Raw genomic sequence first — 21,282 nt, forward strand, 5'->3', positions numbered from 1 at the left:
CAGGGCACCACTGTAAATACAATCACAAAACATGTTAACAGCAAAACTGTCAGTGACAGTTCTGGTTTCAGCATCAACAAAAGATTACAGCACATAGCATAAAATGCACTGATTTATTCTGTGCATGTTGCTTTTAAGGGTTGTTAGGATTTTAAGGATTTGCCTTTTTTTCTGGGATAGTGCTTGGCAATGATCTTATTACATGGGAAAAAAACACAGGGATCCCCATTGTTGTGGAAGTTTACACCCCTCAACCGTGAGAGCGAATGCCATTGTGTATAGCACAATTACAGTAATGTGAGACTCCATTGGAATAAGCGTTAGAGGATCATGTTTCCAACTGCAAGCTGAGGTTTTGTGTAGTCTCCTGATGGTGCCCTGCGAAACAATCACACCACCAGAAACAAAGTTCCATACAGTTTTAGATTCCTAAAGACCACAGTGAAGTCCCACAGTCACTGAGTGTTTTTTCCAAGGGTGTTTTTGTGGAATACATATACTGTGCTCCAGGTATACAAGAATGTATGTTACCATCAGTAGAAAAATGTTTATATTTTATGTTCTGCATCAGCAGAAGTATGTTTCAGCATCAGTAGAAAATGGGAGAATGAATGGAGGAAAATATTCTGACCACAGCTGTGAATGACAGTTTTAACTAACTTGACTGGTATACTGTGACTTTGACATTGCAAAAAAGGACTCTTATGGCCTGGCTGCATAAAATAATCTTACTCTGCAATGCCAATGAACCATTTTGCAACAGACCACAGAAAATAACGTTACATTCAAATGGCGTTACCAGCTATGTCTTTTGTGCAAGTGTGTTTGCTATTTTAATGATCAAATCAATGCTTTCTACGTTGTTACCTTACGTTTGGTAACAAGCTAAACTACGTTGGAAAACAAATCACGCCGACCGGGCAGACTTTTTTTCTTACGCTTCGTTTGAAAACATTATAAAACATTAGCAACTGTTAGAGAGAAAAAGCATTTCTTCACCTTGTTCCTGATGCATAGATGTATTGGCGAAACGTGGTGCTGCAATCCAGTTGTTTCTCATCCATGCGTAGCCAAAGTCACATTTCCGTGTTTATTTTTGTTCCTATGGAAACAGGCTCAATAGCCTTCTCTTTCCCCGGGTGGCGCTCTTGTATCGAGTTTAAATGACAACTGTGCATATCATGAGTGGCTCCGATATTGGACAAAAACAACTATTCAGACTCATATGATTTAGCTGTTGGCAATCCAATACCATCCATTTTTGCAAAGAAACCAGCAAGTTGATCGAGCGTCAGGGCATAACGCTATCCAAAGCAGGGCGAGTATGGAGAGTGCGCAAAGACAACTTGCTTTGTTAAGTGGCATCACTTCCATTTTAAAGTAATTAATTTAATTTGATATGCCAGTTTTGTTTAAGCAATGTTTACGTTTGAAGAACTTTACTCTGCAGTTCTACAAGGAGTATTTGTTCCTTGAGAATTGAAAGTAGATTGTTACTCTGTGTATAATAAAAAAATATATAAATTATATATAAATTTGACATTTGGCACCAAACAAGTTTAAAAATTGCACTGAGCTGGTATTTCCTTTTATTTTTTTGACAGCTTCATTTACCCATTACGATATTACATTTCTTATAGAAGATATGGTAACAACATAAATCTGTCGGGCAGAGACGTCACACAACGCAATATCTCGGCGAAACTACATTTCCCATAGTCTTCAACGCAAAGAGGAAGTTTCTAAATACGTCACCTCCTTAATTGCCTTAGTTTCCTGTAAGAGAGTAAATGGGATGTGACACAGACGTTCGAGGCGCACCAATAAAAACAATAAGTAAAACTCTTGTGGAGGCGATACAAAACCCATATTTTATATAAGATCGGAAAAGAAAGCCGTCTATTAAAAGGACACAGCAAAGTGGTTGACCGCAATGGAGGCGGTGCCTCGAATGCCCATGATCTGGCTGGATCTGAAAGAGGCTGGGGAGTTCCAGTTCAGCCCGTCTGTCAAGCAGGTGAGCTCAGCGAACATGAAGCAACAGGGCGGCTGAGGTGGAATCGCAAGTCATGAGGACAAGGGTTGCGGGATATCAAGAAATGCAGCTGATTTTTAAGCGTATTTATCCAGCTAAGTTTGTCTGTTTCTGGAATCAGGAATAACTTTAGCTAGCTTGCTGTCAATACATTACCGGTGTATCCAGCTAGCGAGCTAGCTGCTATGGGACAAATAAGGCCCTCTGTGTGTAGCTACACAATATGGTCGATAGTTTCCCTGCATCGTTTTTAATTAGCTCTCTTGTGATTGTTACGATCTAGCTATAGCTACGGTGACTGGCATCCCTCAAGGAAATCCTGTGTTTGTTACTGTTTAGCAGGGCGAGCTAGCAGTGAAGACTACAACTGTGTAGCAGGACAGCTAACGTTAGCTAGCTCTGATCTCTTGATCATGGTTTGATGTCTCCACTTCCTTGTCACTCTAACACTATGACAAGTCGAGCATCATATGAACCAAGACTCTGACGTTTTGAATAACATTGTCAAAATAAAGTTAGGAATGGGTATTTGTAAAGCCTCTCTGTACTCACGAATACAATAATAGAAAGGAACAACTGAAGTTACAAGTCATCCACTCAGCAGATGCAGTTTGGCATGAGAACAGCTGATTGGCCAAAATCTGTACTGATATTGAAGGATGGTGGCAGCGGTGGATAGGGGGCAAGGCCCATTACCAGTAGTGTCTCTATAACTGTTAGCTTTAATTTCACCTCATATTTTTCCTTTCCCTTTGCCTGTAACTGTTTCAGTGATCCTTTCTTTGCTCTCTCTTGCTGTTTTCCTCTTCTTCTGCCTTGGGAGTAGCGCTTATACCCCACCCAAAGTTGTCCTACACTTACCTCAGTGGGCCCTAGCCCGATTGCAGTAGAGCCTGCAGCCTTTGGCCTCCCCCTAGAGCCAGCTGAACATCAGTGCTGGAGCAGAGCTATGCAAGTCTGCTGCAGGGTGTCCACTCCCCATCCCCTCAAACACATTCAGAGTTATGTTACATTACATTACATTACACTATTGTCATTTAGCAGACGCTCTTATCCAGAGCAACCTTTCACAGGTTACAATTTTTACATGTTATCCTTTTGTACAGCTGGATATTTACTGAAGCAAATCTGGCTTAAGTACCTTGCCCAAACGTACAGCAGCAGTACCCAAGCGGGGAATTTAACCAGCAGCCTTTTGGTTGCAGGCCCTGCTCTTTACCACTGTGCTACACTGCCGCCCCAATAGCTGCTCATCCTCTCCGAGTTCTCAAAGAGCGGCTCACCCCTCAGCTCACAGCCGCGGTGTTTGCCTGTGAGGTCCCTCAGTGTGCGCACGGCATATACGTGTACAAATGACACCTGTCATGTCAGTGCGGTCTACCCTCTCAGCCTGGTTACAAAGCTGTATGACTCCGTTGAGCAGTCTCTGTCCCACCTAACTGCAGTGCGCTTTGTCCTTAATGTGGAGTACAGAGCTGAGGTGTAACTTTTTTTTTTTCTTTTCTTCCTTTCTGCATGACATTTTTCATTTGTTTGAGTGACTGTCAAGCTCATTACTTTTAACAAACACTAGTAATCACTTTCTTAAATTCACGTCTCTTAATGTCCTCCTGTACATTAGTTTATAGTGTGGCTGGTATGTCTCATACTAAAAAAGTGGAAAAAAAAACCCCATAAACGGACTTCGCTTTGTGGTGTACTATTTGCATGTCATTGTAGTTGAAGCCCACTCTGAGAACAGGGTCTCAACTCCATATGAAGTTTCCATGAATCATACCAAATTATACCCGCAAATATGACAGATGTGTCATGTGCATAAACATGATTCACTGTGGTATAATTAGACAAAAATCCTACTGCATTTACAAATTTTATGCTCTGTCAAGTTAATTGGTTGTTGGAGAAGATGGAGAAGCTTCTCCATAAAAAATAAATAAAATAACTCAAAACTCTTCGGTATAATTGTAAATATAAGACTTTATACTTTATCATGATACTTTTAGTTATGTCTGTTTCAAAGGAGGAAATAGATGTGTTCAGGAAGTGAACTTATGTGACCTTGTAACACATTCCTGGCGCCAGCCCTCTGGGTATGGCCTCCCTCGCTATACCCCTAGAAGATTAAAAACAACACAAATGAAATGCAGTTAAAAGCTACTGAATTTACCACAATGAAGAGCAATGCATTTGTGCGTCTGTGGCCAGTACAAAACTGAAGTGTGAACACTCAGAACTTTCTCAGTCACCTGGTACTGCGCTTGAAGTGGGGAAAAAAGTCAACTTAAAATTAATTTAAAACAGACTAGTTACATTGGTGAACATGTCACTGGCCATACTCTACCTCTGGCATTTGGCATTTGGCCTGCTTAATTTTAATGAGAAACTGTGGCTGTTTCTCTTTGCTCATACTTTTTTAATTTCAGTGTATAGAAGTTTAGTAAGCACCGCATTTCAACCCAGCAGCTAAAAACTGCTGACAAATCAACATTGGCCATTCCCTGTATAGTCCGATAATGCTGGCTGGCTTCTGTTCATAGCGTATAGTTTTAGTATGCAGCTCATTCAGTGTCAAGCTGGGTAAGGAAGGTGTTGCACATCGATTGTGGTTGAGGGTAAGTCCCCTTCCCATCAATGTTGAACCCTTGAAGGTGCTATATAAATGCAATTGATTATAATAATTGTTATCATTACTACTCCTTTCAAATTTGTATTGCAAAGTTTTAGACGTATGCCTTTATTTTCTCTGCCTTCACGGGTGTCTTTTTGGATGTCCAGCTTTTTAGCCTTAACTCTGCCAGACCTGAAGAGAGTCTGAAAAGGCCAGGCCAGAAGCTGTGTGTATTTTAGATGGGTCTCTCCCCCCACCCCCCACTTCCTGCAGTTGAAAGGCAGTTGAGATGTCGAGGTGTCTTTGATATGCCGTGGAATGGAGACTTGTGGCACTGCAGGCGTGCTTCCTCAGTGGACGGTTATTGTAGCGCCTGTGTGAGAGCGGCTCTCGCCGACTCGCTGCGCACTCCGCCTGCCCTTTACGTTAATCCTCGCTGTCCTGATTTGATAGGGAAATCTCCCGTGCAGTTAAAAGGGCAGCATCCGCCCACTGCGGTGAGAGGAGGCCAGAGCGAAACCGCAGCAGTGCTGCTGTCTTTCCTCCCATTGTGGGATCAGCCATTTCTGTCCTCTGCTAGCCTGCAAGGTATAAGGTGCACTCATAGTGCCACTGGCTGCTCTAACCGTTGTATGGGCACTATAATAGTATTTCATTGTTAGAACTGTTTGTGGTCTTTAATATTTCCCTGTACAGAATGTCTTTGCATTCTTTAATGAATGCTTAAGTTGCAGGAGAAGTTAATGAATGTTGTTCATCCACTTGAATTTTCCTGAAATGGTCTGAATGAGGCTTCAATGCACACACAGTCTGTGGTGAACTGAACTGACCCTGTGTGTTGTGCTTCAGATAGTTTTTTTTAATTTTTATTTTTTTTAATGAGGCATCCCTGTATTGAAGGCCCTAATACAGGCTGACAGCGTGTGAGTGACCCTCCACCCCCTAGTTAATCTAGGAGTAAAGTGAAAAGTAATGGTGGTGATGGTGTGTTCATCAGTCAATCTGTCATTTTTAATTTGGGCAGGTCGGCTACTGGCATTTACCTGAATGTTCTAACAGTAAATAGGAGAGCATTCTGTGAATAGGTGTGTGTGCCTGTGTGGTTCTGCTGGTGGTTCGTTTCTGTTTGTGTACATGTATGGAATAGGGATACACACATCACAGAGCATGTGAGCACTTTTGTGTGTTTGTTGTTTTGTGTTTTTTACATGTTGTCTGCATGTATGTGTGTGATTGTGTATATTGTGTGTGTGTGTGTGTGTGTGTGTGTGTGCTTCCTATGTGATTCAGTATGCTTGTTTAGATGTGTCCATATGCATGTGTGTGAGCGTGTGTATACTCATGTGAGCTCATTTGTTGGTGTGTGTGTGCGTGCGTGTGCATGCTGTCTGCATGCTGTGTGCATGCTGTGTGCATGCGTGTGCATGTGTAGTATGTTTCTCGCTGACTGCCACTCCCTTGGTGTCTGGACTCGGTCCTCTCTCCCTGAGCTCACTCTAGACTGGAAACAGCCTGGCCAGCTGATGTCATCACCCTCCAATGGGGGGCAAGTTTGTGGATGATGTCACCATCACATGGCTTCAGCAAGTCTGAGAGAAAAGCTAAGGAGGGGATTTACTGAGCAGGCTGTGTTTTCCTTTGACCACAGGCCTTCTTGGAGCCGTGTCGTATCTATATCTGGAGCATTTGCTGCTTGAGGCTTTACTGTTTGTGTTGTGCTCTGCCTGCTCACCTGATGTTTGTGTGGGTTAGAAGGGTGTAGATTCTGCTGTCCCCACCTGCCCTCTGCCCCAGTCTGGAATGCATCCCACTCATTTCTACATGCTGTAAAAAAAAGCTTTCAAAAATAGCTGCTGACCTGCTTGTGTTTAATAACTGTTAGCTCCTCCTGCTTTAGATAAAGCAAAGCAGGTCATTTGTACTTCCTGTTCCTGTTGTTTCTAGAACCCAAAGTTCTAGAAAGCTCCAGGCAAACCGGCCTTGCCTCAGGCTTCCTCTTGCTGAGAAGTCGTTGTGGAGGAGTGGATGAGAGGGGAGGGAGGAAAAAGAGAGGCAGTGGGAGTGAAGAACAGGAAGAGAGAGTTCTCATATGTCCAGGGACAGTGTGGAAGATAATCGCAATGAAGATACATAGCAGTGTGACAGAGGGTTGTGAAAATATACCCTGTATTCTTCCAAAACTGTAACATTCCACATCATTGGCTGTGTTGGCATGCAGATGGGAATCTTAAGGACACAAAGCCTGTTATTTTTCCTCTTGACTTGCCTGGCTCATCTGCAGAGCGAGATGCACTCGTTTAACCCCTGAGACTCACTTCTGCACTGTGAATGGATAGATTGTCAATAGAGGCAAGCAGCAGTGCATTATGGGATGGCCATTGAGAGTTTTACTGAAACGGGCTCCTCGGGGTGAATCGGTGCAGAATGCCACAGTCAGGGTTAGAGTAGGGGTTAGTTCCTCATTTATCATTTATTTTTAAGTGTAATCTCATAGTTCACTTTCATCCTCTTTGGTTAATATCAGTGGAAAATTCTGCTATTGCCAATGTAATATTTACACCAAAAATGACCTCCCGTCTGTGACTGATAAGTGATTTAGATCTGCCTGCAGCAGCTCCTTTATCCAGGATGTGCTGCTGAATGTATCAGTGCTGCTGAATCAGTGAGCAGACTCTGTGTTCGACACACCTGATCCTGCCGTACTGTTTTATCCTGACTCTTCCAGGAGTTTGGAAATAGACCTCAACTCCAGCCAGAGGCCAGGGAAAGTCAGTCAGACGTGTCAGTGTTTAGTCGGCATGAATGACACCAGCGTGTGTTTGTGGCTCAGAGCTGTTCACTCTCATGGAAACAGGGTGGTTTTCTCAAAGGGCAATTTCCAAAACCAACCCGCACTTTGCATGGCCGGCATGGTTCATTGACCTAGCCTATTCCTCTCCTGTCTCTCCTAGTTCATTCTGAAGAACTACGGGGAGAATCCAGAAAACTACAATGAGCAACTGAAGAAACTGGAACAGCTGCGCCAGGCAAGTGGGGGGGTGATTGGCCTGACACGGGGAGAGGCCATGCGGGGATAGGGTTAGGATGGGATGTAGGAGACGAGAGGGAGATGGGGGCAGATGAGGAGATGTGGTGTAATACAGGGCAGGGGTGGTTGAAAGGGAGGGACCAGAGAAGGAGCTTTAGAAAAGGTATGAGTATGGGCACAAGCAGTAAAATAGTTACAATTGCTAATTGTTAAATATTTATAAATGTACACATTTATGGGGAGAGGCACAGTGGTCAACTATAAAGCTGTATTTGCTAAGGATCAGAAGCACATTTACCTTTGTGAATGATACATGTGCTTTACTATATTTTACCTAAATTTTACCTAATTCTAAAAATTCTGGGATATTAATTTGCATATCATTACAGGTTGTGATGTAACACACTGTACAGTGTTCTAGAGAGAGATGAGAAACTCCACTTGCAAGAGTCATGGTAGAAAATGACTGAATTGGTGGCACAGGACAAGTGCTACACACATGCACACTTACAGAGTCATCCAGAACACTGCCTTTGCTCAGCAGTAGGCTTCAGGCCCTTGCTATTTCAAGACTCTCCACAGTGAAAATAGGACATTTCTGGCCCAGTCAACATACATAATTAATTAAGGATAGAGCTGAGGATTTATTCAGAGGCTGCCTGTGTGCGCTTGTGTGTGTGTTCTCTCTGACCATGTGTGCGCTCTCTGTGCGTGTCCCCAACAGAGTGCGGTCAACGTGACGCGGGACTTCGAGGGCTGCAGCACACTGCGGAAGTACTTTGGTCAGCTGCACTACCTACAGAGTCGGGTACCCCTGGGTTCGGGTCAGGAGGCTGCCGTGCCCATCTCCTGGTGAGTTCTACACCTGCAGGCTCACACACGTACACACACACACACACACACCCAAACACCCACACTCACACATACGCACCAAGGACCAAGCATGAGTCTCACCTGTTAACTCAGATTTTCCTTTCCTTCCTTCCTCCTTACTCGCTGCCTCTCTCCTTCCCTGTTTTCTCTTTCATGCTGCCTCTGTCGCTCACTCTGCCCTTCCTTCCCGCCCAGGACCGAGATTTTCTCTGGAAAGACAGTCACGCACGATGACATCAGTTACGAGCAGGCCTGCATTCTCTACAACCTTGGTGAGTGGTGGGCACTCTGCACAGAGCATGTTATTCCCTGTGTCTAGCTGTAAGTATTAATTCCCCCCTCCCTCCGTTGTCTGATTCTTGCAGGTGCTCTCCACTCAATGCTGGGAGCCATGGATAACAGGGTGTCTGAGGAGGTGAGCCCGGAAACGGAGACCCACTCTCCCCTCTCTGATGTGTCTCCTACCCCCTGTCTTTCCATAGCTCGGCTCAGTCAGAGGTCATTTTCCTTTAAAGTCTCTCATCCTCCGTCCCTCTCTGCTCTCAGGGTATGAAGGTGTCCTGCACTCACTTCCAGTGCTCGGCTGGGGCGTTCTCCTACCTGCGGGATCACTTCAGCCACAACTTCAGCGTGGACATGAGCCACCAGATCCTCAACCTCAACATCAACCTCATGCTGGTAATGGTCCTCGCACTGGCTTGTGTGGTTGTTATGCTAACACACGCCGCTGCAGTGGCAGCTCCTCCTTCACTTTCTCTAGGTTACCTGTGTATGGTTGTTACGGTGTTATGGTTACACTTTTTTCTCCTCCTGGTTCAGGGCCAAGCGCAGGAGTGTCTTTTGGAGAAGTCCATGCTGGACAACAGGAAGAGCTTCCTGGTGGCCCGCATCAGTGCACAGGTAGGTCCGCAGCCTGTCTCCCAGGTGTTATTGCCAGCTGGAGCATCCTGAATTACCAGTAAAAAGTTTAGACACACCTGTCTTTAAATGTGTGTTTCTCATTATCTTAATCAGGTGTGTCCAAACCTTTGACTGATACTGGAAATCAGGCACAGATCAGTCCTAGGCCACAACACTTGGATCATAACAGCCGGACAAGTTAGCGACACAGCTGATTTTGGGTCACTTTTGGAAAAATGCAGGCTCTTTTGCACACAGATCTAAAAGGAATGAAAAAGAAAAATCAAGACTTTTTTTTTTACACGTCACAATGCCCTGTTATTTGTTCAGTTCAGTCTGCAGCTGCCCTCCTGCTACACTATAGCTGGTTGAGTTTTTCCCTTTATTGTCGGCCTCTGTAGGTCGTGGATTATTACAAGGAGGCATGCCGGGCACTGGAGAACTCAGAGACGGCCTCTCTGCTGGGGAAGATTCAGAAGGACTGGAAGAAACTGGTTCAGATGAAGATCTACTACTTTGCCGCCATTGCCCATGTGAGTCATCGCTGACTCGCGCTCCGCTTTCAGACTGTAGGAATAATATCTCCAGATGGTTTATTTTATGTTGTCTCAGTGTACTCAGGGACTAATAGGAAAGTTGGGTTGACAGATACCTTGGTGTTTCTGTGTGATGTTAAACTGCTTCATCATCTTACTGAAGTGGGGAGCAGCTTATATACAGGACACACATGGTTTTACAAAAAGTGTCTCCTCTCCCATAATCCCTCTGTCCTCTCTACAGCTGCACATGGGGAAGCAGGCGGAGGAGCAGCAGAAATACGGGGAGAGGGTGAGTCTCCTTTTCCCTTTCTCAGAGATGGCATTTCTGCAAGTGTCTTACAGCTCAGACTCTACGTTGCTCTCTCAAATTCCAAACTCATATCCTTGCTTTCTCTCTCTAACCCTGTGTGCTCTCTCTCTGGTGCAGCTGGCCTACCTGCAGAGCTCCCTGGACAAGCTGAGTGAAGCAGTGAAGCTGGCCAAGGTAACCCCCCCCCAACCCCTCCGAAAGAGCAGGCTTCGGAGGTTATTATGGTCCAGCATCCTGATTGTTTCTGACAGATGTTACAGGGATTTTCCTGTCAGGTTCCCTTGCCATGTTTATCACCCTTTCGTTCATAGACTTCCTGAGCAGTGTGTTTATTTGAATTAATCTCTGTGTTATGACAGCCGGCCTGTTTGTGCGTGTCTGTAGATGACCTACCATGACTGCATCTAGTCATGGAATAAGTGCAGTAAATGATACACTGTCTCTCTCTCTCTCTCTCTCTCTCTCTCTCTCTCTCCCTCTCTGTTTCTCTTTCTCCTTACGTCCCTCTCTGCTTCTCTCTCGTTCTCCACAGGGTCAGCCAGACAGTGTGCAGGAAGCCTTAAGATTCACCATGGATGTCATCGGGGGAAAGTAAGACGCATTGTAGCCGCATTGTTTGGTGCCACGAGGAGCCGCCATTAACTTCTCTATGCAGTTAGATGCTCCCAAAGTTAAATGTTAACCGCGTGTTTCCATTCGGCTTGTTGCACTGTTTTCTCATGTGGACTGTACAGATTTGATTTTAGTGTCTCAGAGGGAAACATCTCCAGTCATTTTATATTCTCAAGAATTGGGGGACCATTGTGGAGTAATACCTTGAGTGCTTACAGTTTAAAACACCAGAACTCGAGGTGTGTGTGCATGTGTGCGTGTGCGTGTGCGTGTGTGAGTACACATTCAGCACTTTGATAAGGGGGTTCCATGATGTGTAAGGTTTAAAAGTAATACTCATTGCATGATCTCCTGGATAAGGTGCATGTGGAGGGAGTGTGACTGTTCATTTTGATTATTTGCTCGGTTCTTCCAGGTTCAACTCTGCCAAAAAGGACAATGACTTCATCTACCATGAGTCTGTCCCTGCACTGGACACTTTGCCCTCTGTCAAAGGTACTGAGGTCACACAGGCCTCCTTTTACTGACTGAAAGGACAGAAAAGCTGCATCCCTGTCATATTCCCCACTGAGAACATCCATGAAGCTTGTCTGCATATTTATGGACTTTCTATTAGACCATCCCCAGAGCAACCAGGGACAATTGAACTGATTTCAGCCATCCCCTTGGCATACTTCACCACCCACTCATCTCCACACAGGTGCCCCCCTGGTGAAGGCCCTGCCAGTGAACCCCACTGACCCGAGTGTCACCGGTCCTGATATCTTCTCCAAACTGGTGCCAATGGCTGCCCATGAGGCCTCCTCTCTCTACAGGTGAGGGAAGCCCTTAGCTCTGCCTCTGGCAACATTTACAGCCAAGTGTTTGGTGTCCGTACTGTGGTCAGACACATTTCCTCTTCTGCATGTGGACTATCATCTCGGGTGGGGTTTGATTGGTTGAGGCAAGCCCTGAAATTAAGTTGTAACATTGAACCATAATCTTTTCAGGTGGCATGTGTTATTGTTTCATATTGTTTGCCTTAGTGAGAAGATACCTGCTGTCAGCAGACAGCTAATTAAAAAAAGAATGCACATTCCATAATCTTTTATGACATCCTGACTTTGCGACACCTAAAGCTGTGTGTATGGTAATTCTAACCGGAGCCTTGGAATGTAATGAGTTTGAATAGAGCCGAAAAGCCTTTTGACCTCATATCCTGCCATTTCCTCTGTTCCTCCGGTACCTCCTCCCCCTCGCCCCCCCCCAGCGAGGAGAAGGCCAAGCTGCTGCGGGACGTCATGGCCAAGATCAACAGCAAGAACGAGACCCTGGAGTGAGTGTGCAGGGGGCTTCTTACACTGCAGATCTGATCTCTGACCTTCATTTCTGCTCTCTGGGTGTTGGTCAGGCAGACCAGCTGATGTTGCGTGTGTCTGTGCGTGTGTGTGTTTTCCGCAGGCAATTCATGGACTCCCTGTGTCTGGACCCCGACACAGTGGATAACCTGGACATGTACAGCCACATCCCCCCGGTGCTGATGGAGAAGTGTGCAGCTCTGAGTGTGAGACCTGATACTGTGAAGAGCCTGATCCAGTCCATGCAGAGTGCGTCTGTGTAACAGATACACACATATGGCATCTAATTCTCACACACATACACACATGGCAGTTTGTCATAACTGTAAGTAAATAACAAAAATTATTTCACACTTTTATGCACTGTATTTTCGTGGGAAACATAAATTCATTTAACCAGCAAGTCCTGGGTTCTTGGTCTTAATATTACCACATGTTAGCTGTAAAACCCATGTAAGTCATTCTGGCTGAAGGTGGAAATGCTAATTGTCCCGCCTTCCCCCCGCAGCGCTGTCAGGCGTGTTCACGGACGTGGAGGCCTCCCTGCGGGAGATCCGGGACGTCCTGGACGAGGACGAGGCTGGCGACCGGAGCCTGGAGGAGGTGGTGGGGAAGCAGGCCGTGCCTCCCCCGCCCCCGGCCCTGGTGGAGCTGCGGCGGGACCTGGCCAAGTACCTGGAGGCCCACGAGAAGGCCAGCTTCACCAACACGGAGCTGCACCGAGCCATGAACCTGCACATCAGCAACCTGCGGCTGCTGGGGGGGCCGCTGGACACCCTGCGGGAGGCGCTGCCCCACCCCGAACTGAGCGAGGGTGAGGAGGCGAGGGGCGCAAAGTCCTTGGGGAAGGTGTGTGTGAACGTGGGGGTGAAGGTGGTACCTGACCCTGCTTTTCTCTGCCTCCTGCTGTCCAGAGGAGGTAGCGGGGCTGCAGTGTATGAAGCGGATCCTGGGGAAGGTGCAGGAGATGCGGGACCAGCGCAGCTCCCTGGAGAAACAGCTGCGGGAACTCATCCACCAGGACGACATCACCGCCGCGCTGGTCACCACAGACCGTGCCGACATGAAAGTACGCACCACGCCCAGAGACTGCCACACTCACAAACGCGGTGTGATTGTGTGTGCATATCAGTTCCCCCTCACCAACATCCCAAACACCCAGCTCTCCACTCCAATCACCACTGACAGTCAGATCTCTTCAGCTTATGTCCAGAGTGAGCAAATATTATGTGAACCACGAAGTTTTTTGGATTGGCAGCCTGGGTAGGCTGTGCTGAAACGACACTGATGCTGTAAAGGTGGACATGAGAGTCTGGCCTAGTGAGTAGTAATATGACTGTGAGCAATAACTTCCCTCTACAATGACCTTTGAATGACCAGCTGACCTGTGATCTTTGACACTCTCCATCCCTCTCTCTGTCTGTCTCTGTCTCAGAGGCTGTTTGAGGAGCAGCTGAAGAAGTACGAGCAGGTCAAGGTGTACATCGACCAGAACCTGGCAGCTCAGGAGAACATCCTGAAGGCCCTGACAGAGGCTAACGTGCAGTACGCCTCCGTGCGCAAGAGCCTGGCTGACACTGAGCACAAGTGAGTTGGGTGGGGGTCTGTGTCGCTCAAACCGAGGCATACGAGCTACTGCCATCATCAGGCGCAAAACTGTTTCTGATTAACCTCAATGTAGCTGCATGCTCCTCAAAACCATGAAAAACCATATGCAATCACATAGGTTTAAGGGACAGAATTTTCAGTAGAGGAAGATTTTCCGAAAGAAAGTTACTTGCAAAAAAACAATATTCAAAAGGAACATCTGTATACACTGACACCGATCCAAAGTGGTTTTTCTTGCCTATTCTTATTCTTCTATCTGTGTGCTTAAAATGCGTGAATGCTTATGTAGGCCGTATTTAAACCCTCCCGGGGGTGCCGTGTTGCTCTGTCCCTAACGTGTCTCTGTTCTGTGCTGGAAGGTGGAACACCACAGTGCAGACTCTGGTGGCCTCCTACGAGGCCTATGAAGACCTGATGAAGAAGTCTCAGGAGGGGAAGGAGTTCTACGAGGACCTGGAGGGCAAGGCCTCGCGGCTGCTGGAGAGGGCCAGGGCTGTGTGCAAGGCGCGGGACGAGGAGAGGCAGGCGCTGCTGGACAGGTACTGCTCGAGAGGGCGGCAGTGTGGCGTAGTGGTTAAGGAGCAGGACTTGTAACCGAAAGGTTGCCGGTTCGATCCCCCACGGGGGCACTGCTGCTGTACCCTTGGGCAAGGTACTTAACCCAGAATTGTCGTACTGCCGTACCCCGGTCCTGCACAGAACCAAAAACGCTTATTAACAGTGCAGTCTGTTACATTGCATTATGTTGTTGGCATTTTAGCAGACACTCTTATCTAGCGCCAGTTGCATACAGTAGGTTACAATTTTATCTGTTTATACAGCTGGATATTTACTGAGGCAATTGTGGGTTAAGGGCGTTACCCAAAAGTACAACAACAGCGCCCTAGCGCTTTTTGCATACTTACATGTTGTAGTTGTTGTCGATAAGACTTGCTCAGATTTGCACATCCAAAATCTATTTTTTTTTCTCCTTTTCTCCTTTGTTCCCCTCATCTCTTGATCTCTCTTTCTGTTCCGTCAGAGAGTTGCAGAAGAAGGCCCCGCCGCGACCCACGGCCCCTAAGCCCCCCCTGCAGAAGAAGGCGTCAGACATTGACCCGGCCTCCAGCATGGAGGACCCAGAGCTGGCGCAGCTGAGCGCGGCCATCCTCAGCCTGGGAGGAGACCTGCCCGAGGAGCTGCGCAGCATGCCCCCGGACTTCTCCTTCCCCGCCGGGACCCGCCCCCCTGCCCCCGAAGCCTTCCTCCCCGGAGGCACGGGACGGTCCCCCCTGCACTGGCCGGGCGCGGCGATGTACACCCCTCCCCGCTTCCCCCCTCACCTCCCCCCTCCGGAAGTCCTGGCTCGGCTCCCGCACTTCCCCACCCAGCAGCCTCAGGGCTTCCCTGCTGCCCTGCCCCGCGGGCCCCTCCCCCAGCAGCAGCCACAGCCCCCCTTTCCCCAGGGCCCCCAGCACCCCCCGGTCTCCGGCTACGGCCTGCCTCCCCCGCAGCCCCAGCCCGGCCCACCGGGGGGCGCCGTGCCGGTCCGTCCCTCCACGACCACAGTGGACAGCGTGCAGACACCCATCACGAGCTACACCCCAGCCCCGGGGCAGCCCGCTCTCCGAGCGCCGGTCCCTCATCACCCTGTTCCTCCCGCTGTCTCTGCCGGGTACACGGTGCCTCCGCAGATGGGCCATTTCCCGCAGTACCCTCCGCAGCCTGGCGTACCTGTGCATCAGCAGCAGCCCTTCCCCCAGCCTCCCGCCCAGTTCCCTCACCCTGCAGGGCAGCAGCAGCCCCACTACCAGCCCCTTCCAGGCCCTGTTCCTGGCCCTGCCTCCATCCCGGGTCCTTCCCCTGGCCCTGGCCCTGCCCCCGTACCTGGCCCTGCCTCTACCCAACAGCCCACCCATGGGCCTCGGGTGCCGCTCCCAGCCCAGCCGCAGTACCCCCACTACATGCCCCAGCCCAGGCAGCCTGTTCCCCCTCACTTCCAGCAGCCTGCCTTTCCTGGGCAGCTCCCGCCACAGGTGCGCGTAGGCCTGCCCTCCCAGCCCCAGGCGGGGTACCTGCCTCCAGCCTCCCTGGCCTCTCAGCCCCACGTGATGCCTGGGCCCCACCCACCACAGCCTCACCTAACCCCTGCCTCCCAGGCCCAGTTACCCCCTCACGCCCCTCACCCACAAATGCCCCCTGCTCCCCAGGCCCAGTTACCCCCTCACGCCCCTCACCCACAAATGCCCCCTGCCTCCCAGGCCCAGCTACCGCCCCATGCCCCTCACCCACAAATGCCCCCTGCCTCCCAGGCCCAGCTACCGCCCCATGCCCCTCACCCACAAATGCCTAGAGCTCCTCTCCCGGCTCAAGCCCAGCTGCCCCCTGCCTCTGTCCCCTCCCAGCCTCACCTCTCCCCCCAGCCCCAGCTACCCCCTGCCTCACACCCAGGACAGCCACACCTGCCCCAGCCCCAGCCTCCCATCCGAATGCCCCAGCAGCCCCTCCCCCCTCACTCCGGGGCCATGTGCTACCCTGGGGGCGCTCCCATGATGCCTCACCAGGCTCCTCCAGTCACCCCCCAGCAGCCCCAGCCTCTGGCACCCCAGCCCCTCCCCTCCGTCGCCCCAACAAGCTACTCGGCCCCTCCGGCCGCTGCCGTTTCGGCCGGCCCCTTGCAGCACCCCACCGCGATGGGACCGCCCCCTGGGGCCCAGCCCCTCCCCCAGCACATGATCCCTCCCTCCTCGGCGGCGCCGGTCTCTCAGCCGCCGAATGTCATCCCGCCGTCGCCGGTCCCCTCGCCCTCCCCATCCCCAGGACCGCCCTCCCTGGGGCTGATCCCCCAGAGGCCCTCCCCAGCCCTCACCCCGGTGGGAGGAGCCCCCTTGCCCCCGCCAGCCGCCTCCTCCTCCCCACCCACCTCGTCCGACTCCCTCTTCCAGCGGCAGAGCTCCAGCACTGACGACCTGCTCTCCTCCAGCCCCGAGAGCCAGCACGGCGGGCCCAAGGCCACTGCCAACGTGCTGCTGCCCACCAAGGCCGACCCGCAGGACGGCCAGCGCAGGAAGAAGCCGGAGGGCGTGCGGCTGATCGAGGGCGACCCCTACCAGGCGCCGGAGCGGGTGTCGCGGCTGTGCGCCGAGCTGGAGCGCTTCCGCGCCGCGGTGCAGTCCCTGGAGCGGCCGCAGCCGGACGCCGGCGCGCCCTCGGAGCTGGACCTGCGCTGGAAGGAGCTGCAGGAGCTGCAGGAGAAGGACGCCCGGCAGCTGTCCATCGCCATCGCCCGCTGCTACAGCATGAAGAACCGCCACCAGGACATCATGCCCTACGACCGCAACCGCGTGGTGCTGCAGTCCGGCAAGGATGACTACATCAACGCCAGCACCATCGAGGACCTGTCGCCGTACTGCCCGCGCATCATCGCCACCCAGGCCCCGCTCACCGGCACCGCCGCAGACTTCTGGCTCATGGTGTACGAGCAGAAGGTGTCGCTGGTGGTCATGCTGGTGTCAGAGCAGGAGCTGGAGAAGGTACGGCCCAGCCGGACCAGCAGAGCATCACAGTCCAGCAGCACTTACAGAACCAGTAAAACGTTTGAACACACCTGATTAAGATAATGGGAAACATGCTTTCAAAGATGTTATGATCTGAAGGCTTGTGCTTAAATGCTTGGAGCTTGTTTCTTAGGCATCAACTTCACTATTTATATTTGTTTGTGTATGAATTTCTTTCCAAAAATTTATTTTTAAAAAAAATATTTTTGGCTAATTTGAAGAATCTAAAATATAAGATATTTTTCATTTGTTTGTTTGGTCACTGCGTAATTCCATTTGTGTGATTTCCTAGTATTGATAATTGGTCTTTATTGGTCTTATTATTGTATCTAATATGGAGAATAGTAAAAATAAAGAATTAAAGCTGTGTCTGAACTTTTGGCTGGTACTGTATATACATGTTTTCAGCTGCCAGAAGAAGGGATGTGTGTATCTTACCAAATGCATAACTGAGTGTTTTTCCTCCAGCAAAAGGTGTTGCCTTACTACCCGTTGGAGCGGGGCCAGCAGCTCTCTCAGGGCCCCATCACTCTGACGCTCACCACACAGAAGAACACGCCCACTCACGTGGAGCGCATGATCGGCCTGCAGTACCGCGACCAGAGCCTTAAACGCACCGTCATCCACCTGCAGTTCACCTCCTGGCCTGAACTGTGAGTTGTCTGAATCGTAGTACCGCCCCACACTGCTAGGGGGCAGTATTAATCATGTATTAATTAATGTAATTTACGTGCGGCCGTGTCCACCTTACAGAGGTCATATTTGTGAAGCTGGATATTTACTGGGGAAATTCCTGAACTTGGGTCAGGGGTGCAACATTATAAGGCTTGGTCCTACCACTCCACACTGGCGCTGTGGGAAGCAGACACACACCTGCTTTTGACCTCCTGGCATGCAGTTGTGAGTGACCACTTTCTCTCTCTGTCTGCAGGGGCCTCCCAGACAGCAAGAGTAACTTGATCCGCTTCATCCAGGAAGTGCACGGACACTACCTGCACCAGCGCCCCCTGCACACTCCCATCGTGGTGCACTGCAGGTATAGGGGAGGGGTCAGGGTTAACACATCTTAGGCCTGTTTCCGTGATTCAGTGATTGAGGTACAAGTGGTGGGTGTGTGCAGGGTACTGCTGTGTTTCCAGCTGATGTAAGGCAAGTCAGTAGTGATTCAGCTGGTCACATTTTCAAAACAAAAAAGTCAAGTCTACTTGTATCCTGAGAAAAAATTTGGGTAGAGGAAAAAAAAACCCTCCCGTAATATGTAATACAAACATTCTGGTTAAATTGCAGTAGATGAATTCTTAAGTACTAGAAAAGGCCAGTTCAGATTAAAAAAGCTGATTTGCAGTTATAGATAACAACATATTAACTCAATCAATATTCACATAGTTTTAGGCCACTGCTTTCAGTTTATGTGGGCAGTCAGCTGTGTGTTTTTGAGTGGCAGTGTGCGTGACAGTCTTCTCTGTATCTCCCAGTTCTGGTGTGGGCCGCACCGGCGCCCTCTGCCTGTTGTATGCAGCACTGCAGGAGCTGGAGGCAGGGAATGGCATCCCCGACCTGCCACTGCTGGTGAGGAAGATGAGGCAGCAGAGGAAGAACATGCTGCAGGAGAAGGTGAGAGCTGGGTACATGCTGTGACAGGAGGGACGTGGGAGCAGCAGAACATGTGGTGCCACATGAAGGCTTTGCTTAACTTAGAGACTAAATTAAATTTAAAATGTAAACATAACATAAACCCACGATTTACAATAGGTTTGTCAACATTACATTAGCAGACGGTCTCATCCAGAGGTCCAGAGTGACTTCCAGCGCAATAGAGCATAAGTGTATCCATTAAAGTTGAACAGGAGGAAATAAAGCCTGTGGCTGAGTACTGATACGAAAGGTCGTTACAGCAGCAGTTGGTGACTGAGGTTGGCTTGTCTCCTCCACAGTTGCACCTAAAGTTCTGCTATGAGGCCGTCTTGAAACATGCCGAGCAGGTCCTCCAACGCCACGGCATCTGCACTGCCCCCAGCAGCAAGAGCACTAACAACACAGCCATAAAGGTAAGACCCTGGTGCTTCGTGGGTCTCTGACTCAGTCACGGGGGAAGGACCGTTTCTAATGCCCCCTCTGTCTGCCTGCCCCAGCCTTACTCACGGCAGGAGTCCCAGGACATTGTCCTCGGGGGGGACATGCCCATCAGCTCCATCCAGGCCACCATCGCCAAGCTGAGCATCCGACCCCCCGGTGCCTCAGAGCAGGGGCCCGATCCAGGCCAGGATCTGCCTCCCTCTGCCCTGGCTGATGTCCTGTTTCATGGAGACCTGGAGCCTGGCCCTGCACCCACCACCCAAGACCCCCCTCCCAGTGAGTCCCTGCCCGTCTCCCTCAGCCCCCCGCCCCCCTCCTCCCCGGAGAAGACGCATTCCACCCCTCCCCCCAATCAGGAGAACGGCAACGGCTTAGACGGGCCCGACCCCGCCTCCGCCACAGCCAATCACCACGCCGACCCCTCCCCGGCGCCGGCTCCGGCCCTGCCTCCCGCGCTGGGCTCCTCCTCGTCCTCCTCCTCTCTGGAGCTGCTGGCCTCCCTGACGCCCGAGGCCTTCACTCTGGACAGCGCCTGCCGCGGGAAGCAGCGCATCAGCAAGCAGAGCTTCCTGCAGCCGCACGACGGCCTGGGCCTGCAGGTGGCGCAGTCGGAGGACGACCCCCTGAGCAACCTGGACCCGCTCTGGACGCTCAATAAGACCTGAGCCTGAGCCACGTCTCTGCTTCCCTTCTGCACTCTCTCTCCCTCTGTCTCTCTGTCTGTTCCCCCTTTAGCACACAGTCAGTCCAACTGTGTAACCCCTCTGTTCTGTCCACCCCCCCCCCCCTCCTTTCTCCCTGGAAATGGCCTGTGTCCCTGGGACCACATCATTGTCTGTCTGTCTGTCTAAGTCTGTTCGTCCAGCTGTGCCACCAAACTCTACCCTCCACCTCTCCCGGCCGCAGTTCACAGTCTGCCCAGTCACAGCCCTCTGTCCCAGCATGCTCTCCTCTTGTGGCACTTGCAGTGGTGTCCGTGCACTGTGGGCACGTGCAGGCGGCACGCTTCCTGCCTGCAGCACGGTCCCGTTCAGGGTACGGAACTCAGCGGAGAGAGATAAGTGCGCCAAAGCTGCTTCCTGATGATGATGATGATGATGGTGATGGTGATGATGGACTGCTCAGATCAGTAACAGCTCAGCCCACACATGATGAGTTAACAGTGAAAAGATGTCTCTAATCCCATCGGCTGACCTTGGCAGCGCGGTCGATGGAGGTCTCCCAGGGCTCGCCTGTCGTCAAGGTTGCCGTGCACCACACTACAGTGATCTGCGTGTGAGCTGTTGGATGGCTTTGATCTGTATGTATGTATGTAGAACGGAAGTGTAGCTGGTAAATGAATAGACCAGAGATTCTCACTTTATTGCTAATATCATGCACACGCACCAATGATCAGCAGACCAGAAATCGTAACACATCTTTTTAATGCAGTGAATATTTCCTTCCTTTCTGTAACAATGTAAATACATCTTAATTAAAGTAAACCTCCTGGAAGTCGCTGTCTCTGAGTTCTCTGTAAATCTTAATCCATTTAGAGGCTGTTGGAGACAGGTGGCACTGCTCTCACAGACAGGATTTTATAGCCCTGTTCAAGTACAAACTCCCCCACAGGAAACATTTCTGATTCAGTCTGTCCTACAAAGGTTAGCACACCAGTTAACCCCTTCGTCCAGAATGTAGCTGACATGAGGCCTCGTGAATAACTCATTGTGGTGGCTATGTGGTCATGAAGTTGGCAAGCTGTTCTAACATTTAATCCTCCTGCTTGCAGCTTGTATCCCGTTGACCGCAGGACAACACGGTTTGAAAGTAATACCAAT

At 50.1% G+C, this 21,282-nt stretch overlaps 1 protein-coding gene across 1 annotated transcript; it reads left to right on the top strand.

Annotated features, from left to right (window-relative positions):
* The first annotated feature begins 1,779 nt into the window (after window positions 1–1,779).
* On the top strand, window positions 1,780–20,956 carry ptpn23a (protein tyrosine phosphatase, non-receptor type 23, a). The gene is made up of 25 exons (XM_036538852.1): window positions 1,780–2,017; window positions 7,595–7,669; window positions 8,396–8,523; window positions 8,740–8,816; window positions 8,910–8,959; window positions 9,091–9,222; window positions 9,364–9,444; window positions 9,846–9,977; window positions 10,225–10,272; window positions 10,411–10,467; window positions 10,826–10,884; window positions 11,321–11,400; window positions 11,606–11,720; window positions 12,155–12,220; window positions 12,346–12,491; window positions 12,751–13,056; window positions 13,157–13,311; window positions 13,678–13,829; window positions 14,210–14,389; window positions 14,872–17,362; window positions 17,855–18,039; window positions 18,318–18,422; window positions 18,862–19,000; window positions 19,321–19,434; window positions 19,519–20,956. Exons 1-25 carry the CDS (start codon window positions 1,934–1,936, stop codon window positions 20,125–20,127), a joined length of 5,766 nt encoding a protein of 1,921 aa, XP_036394745.1. The 5' UTR covers window positions 1,780–1,933; the 3' UTR covers window positions 20,128–20,956.
* Window positions 20,957–21,282: the final 326 nt, after the last annotated feature.

This window comes from Megalops cyprinoides, chromosome 10 (genome assembly GCF_013368585.1).
Source record: "Megalops cyprinoides isolate fMegCyp1 chromosome 10, fMegCyp1.pri, whole genome shotgun sequence".
Classification (NCBI taxonomy): domain Eukaryota; kingdom Metazoa; phylum Chordata; class Actinopteri; order Elopiformes; family Megalopidae; genus Megalops; species Megalops cyprinoides.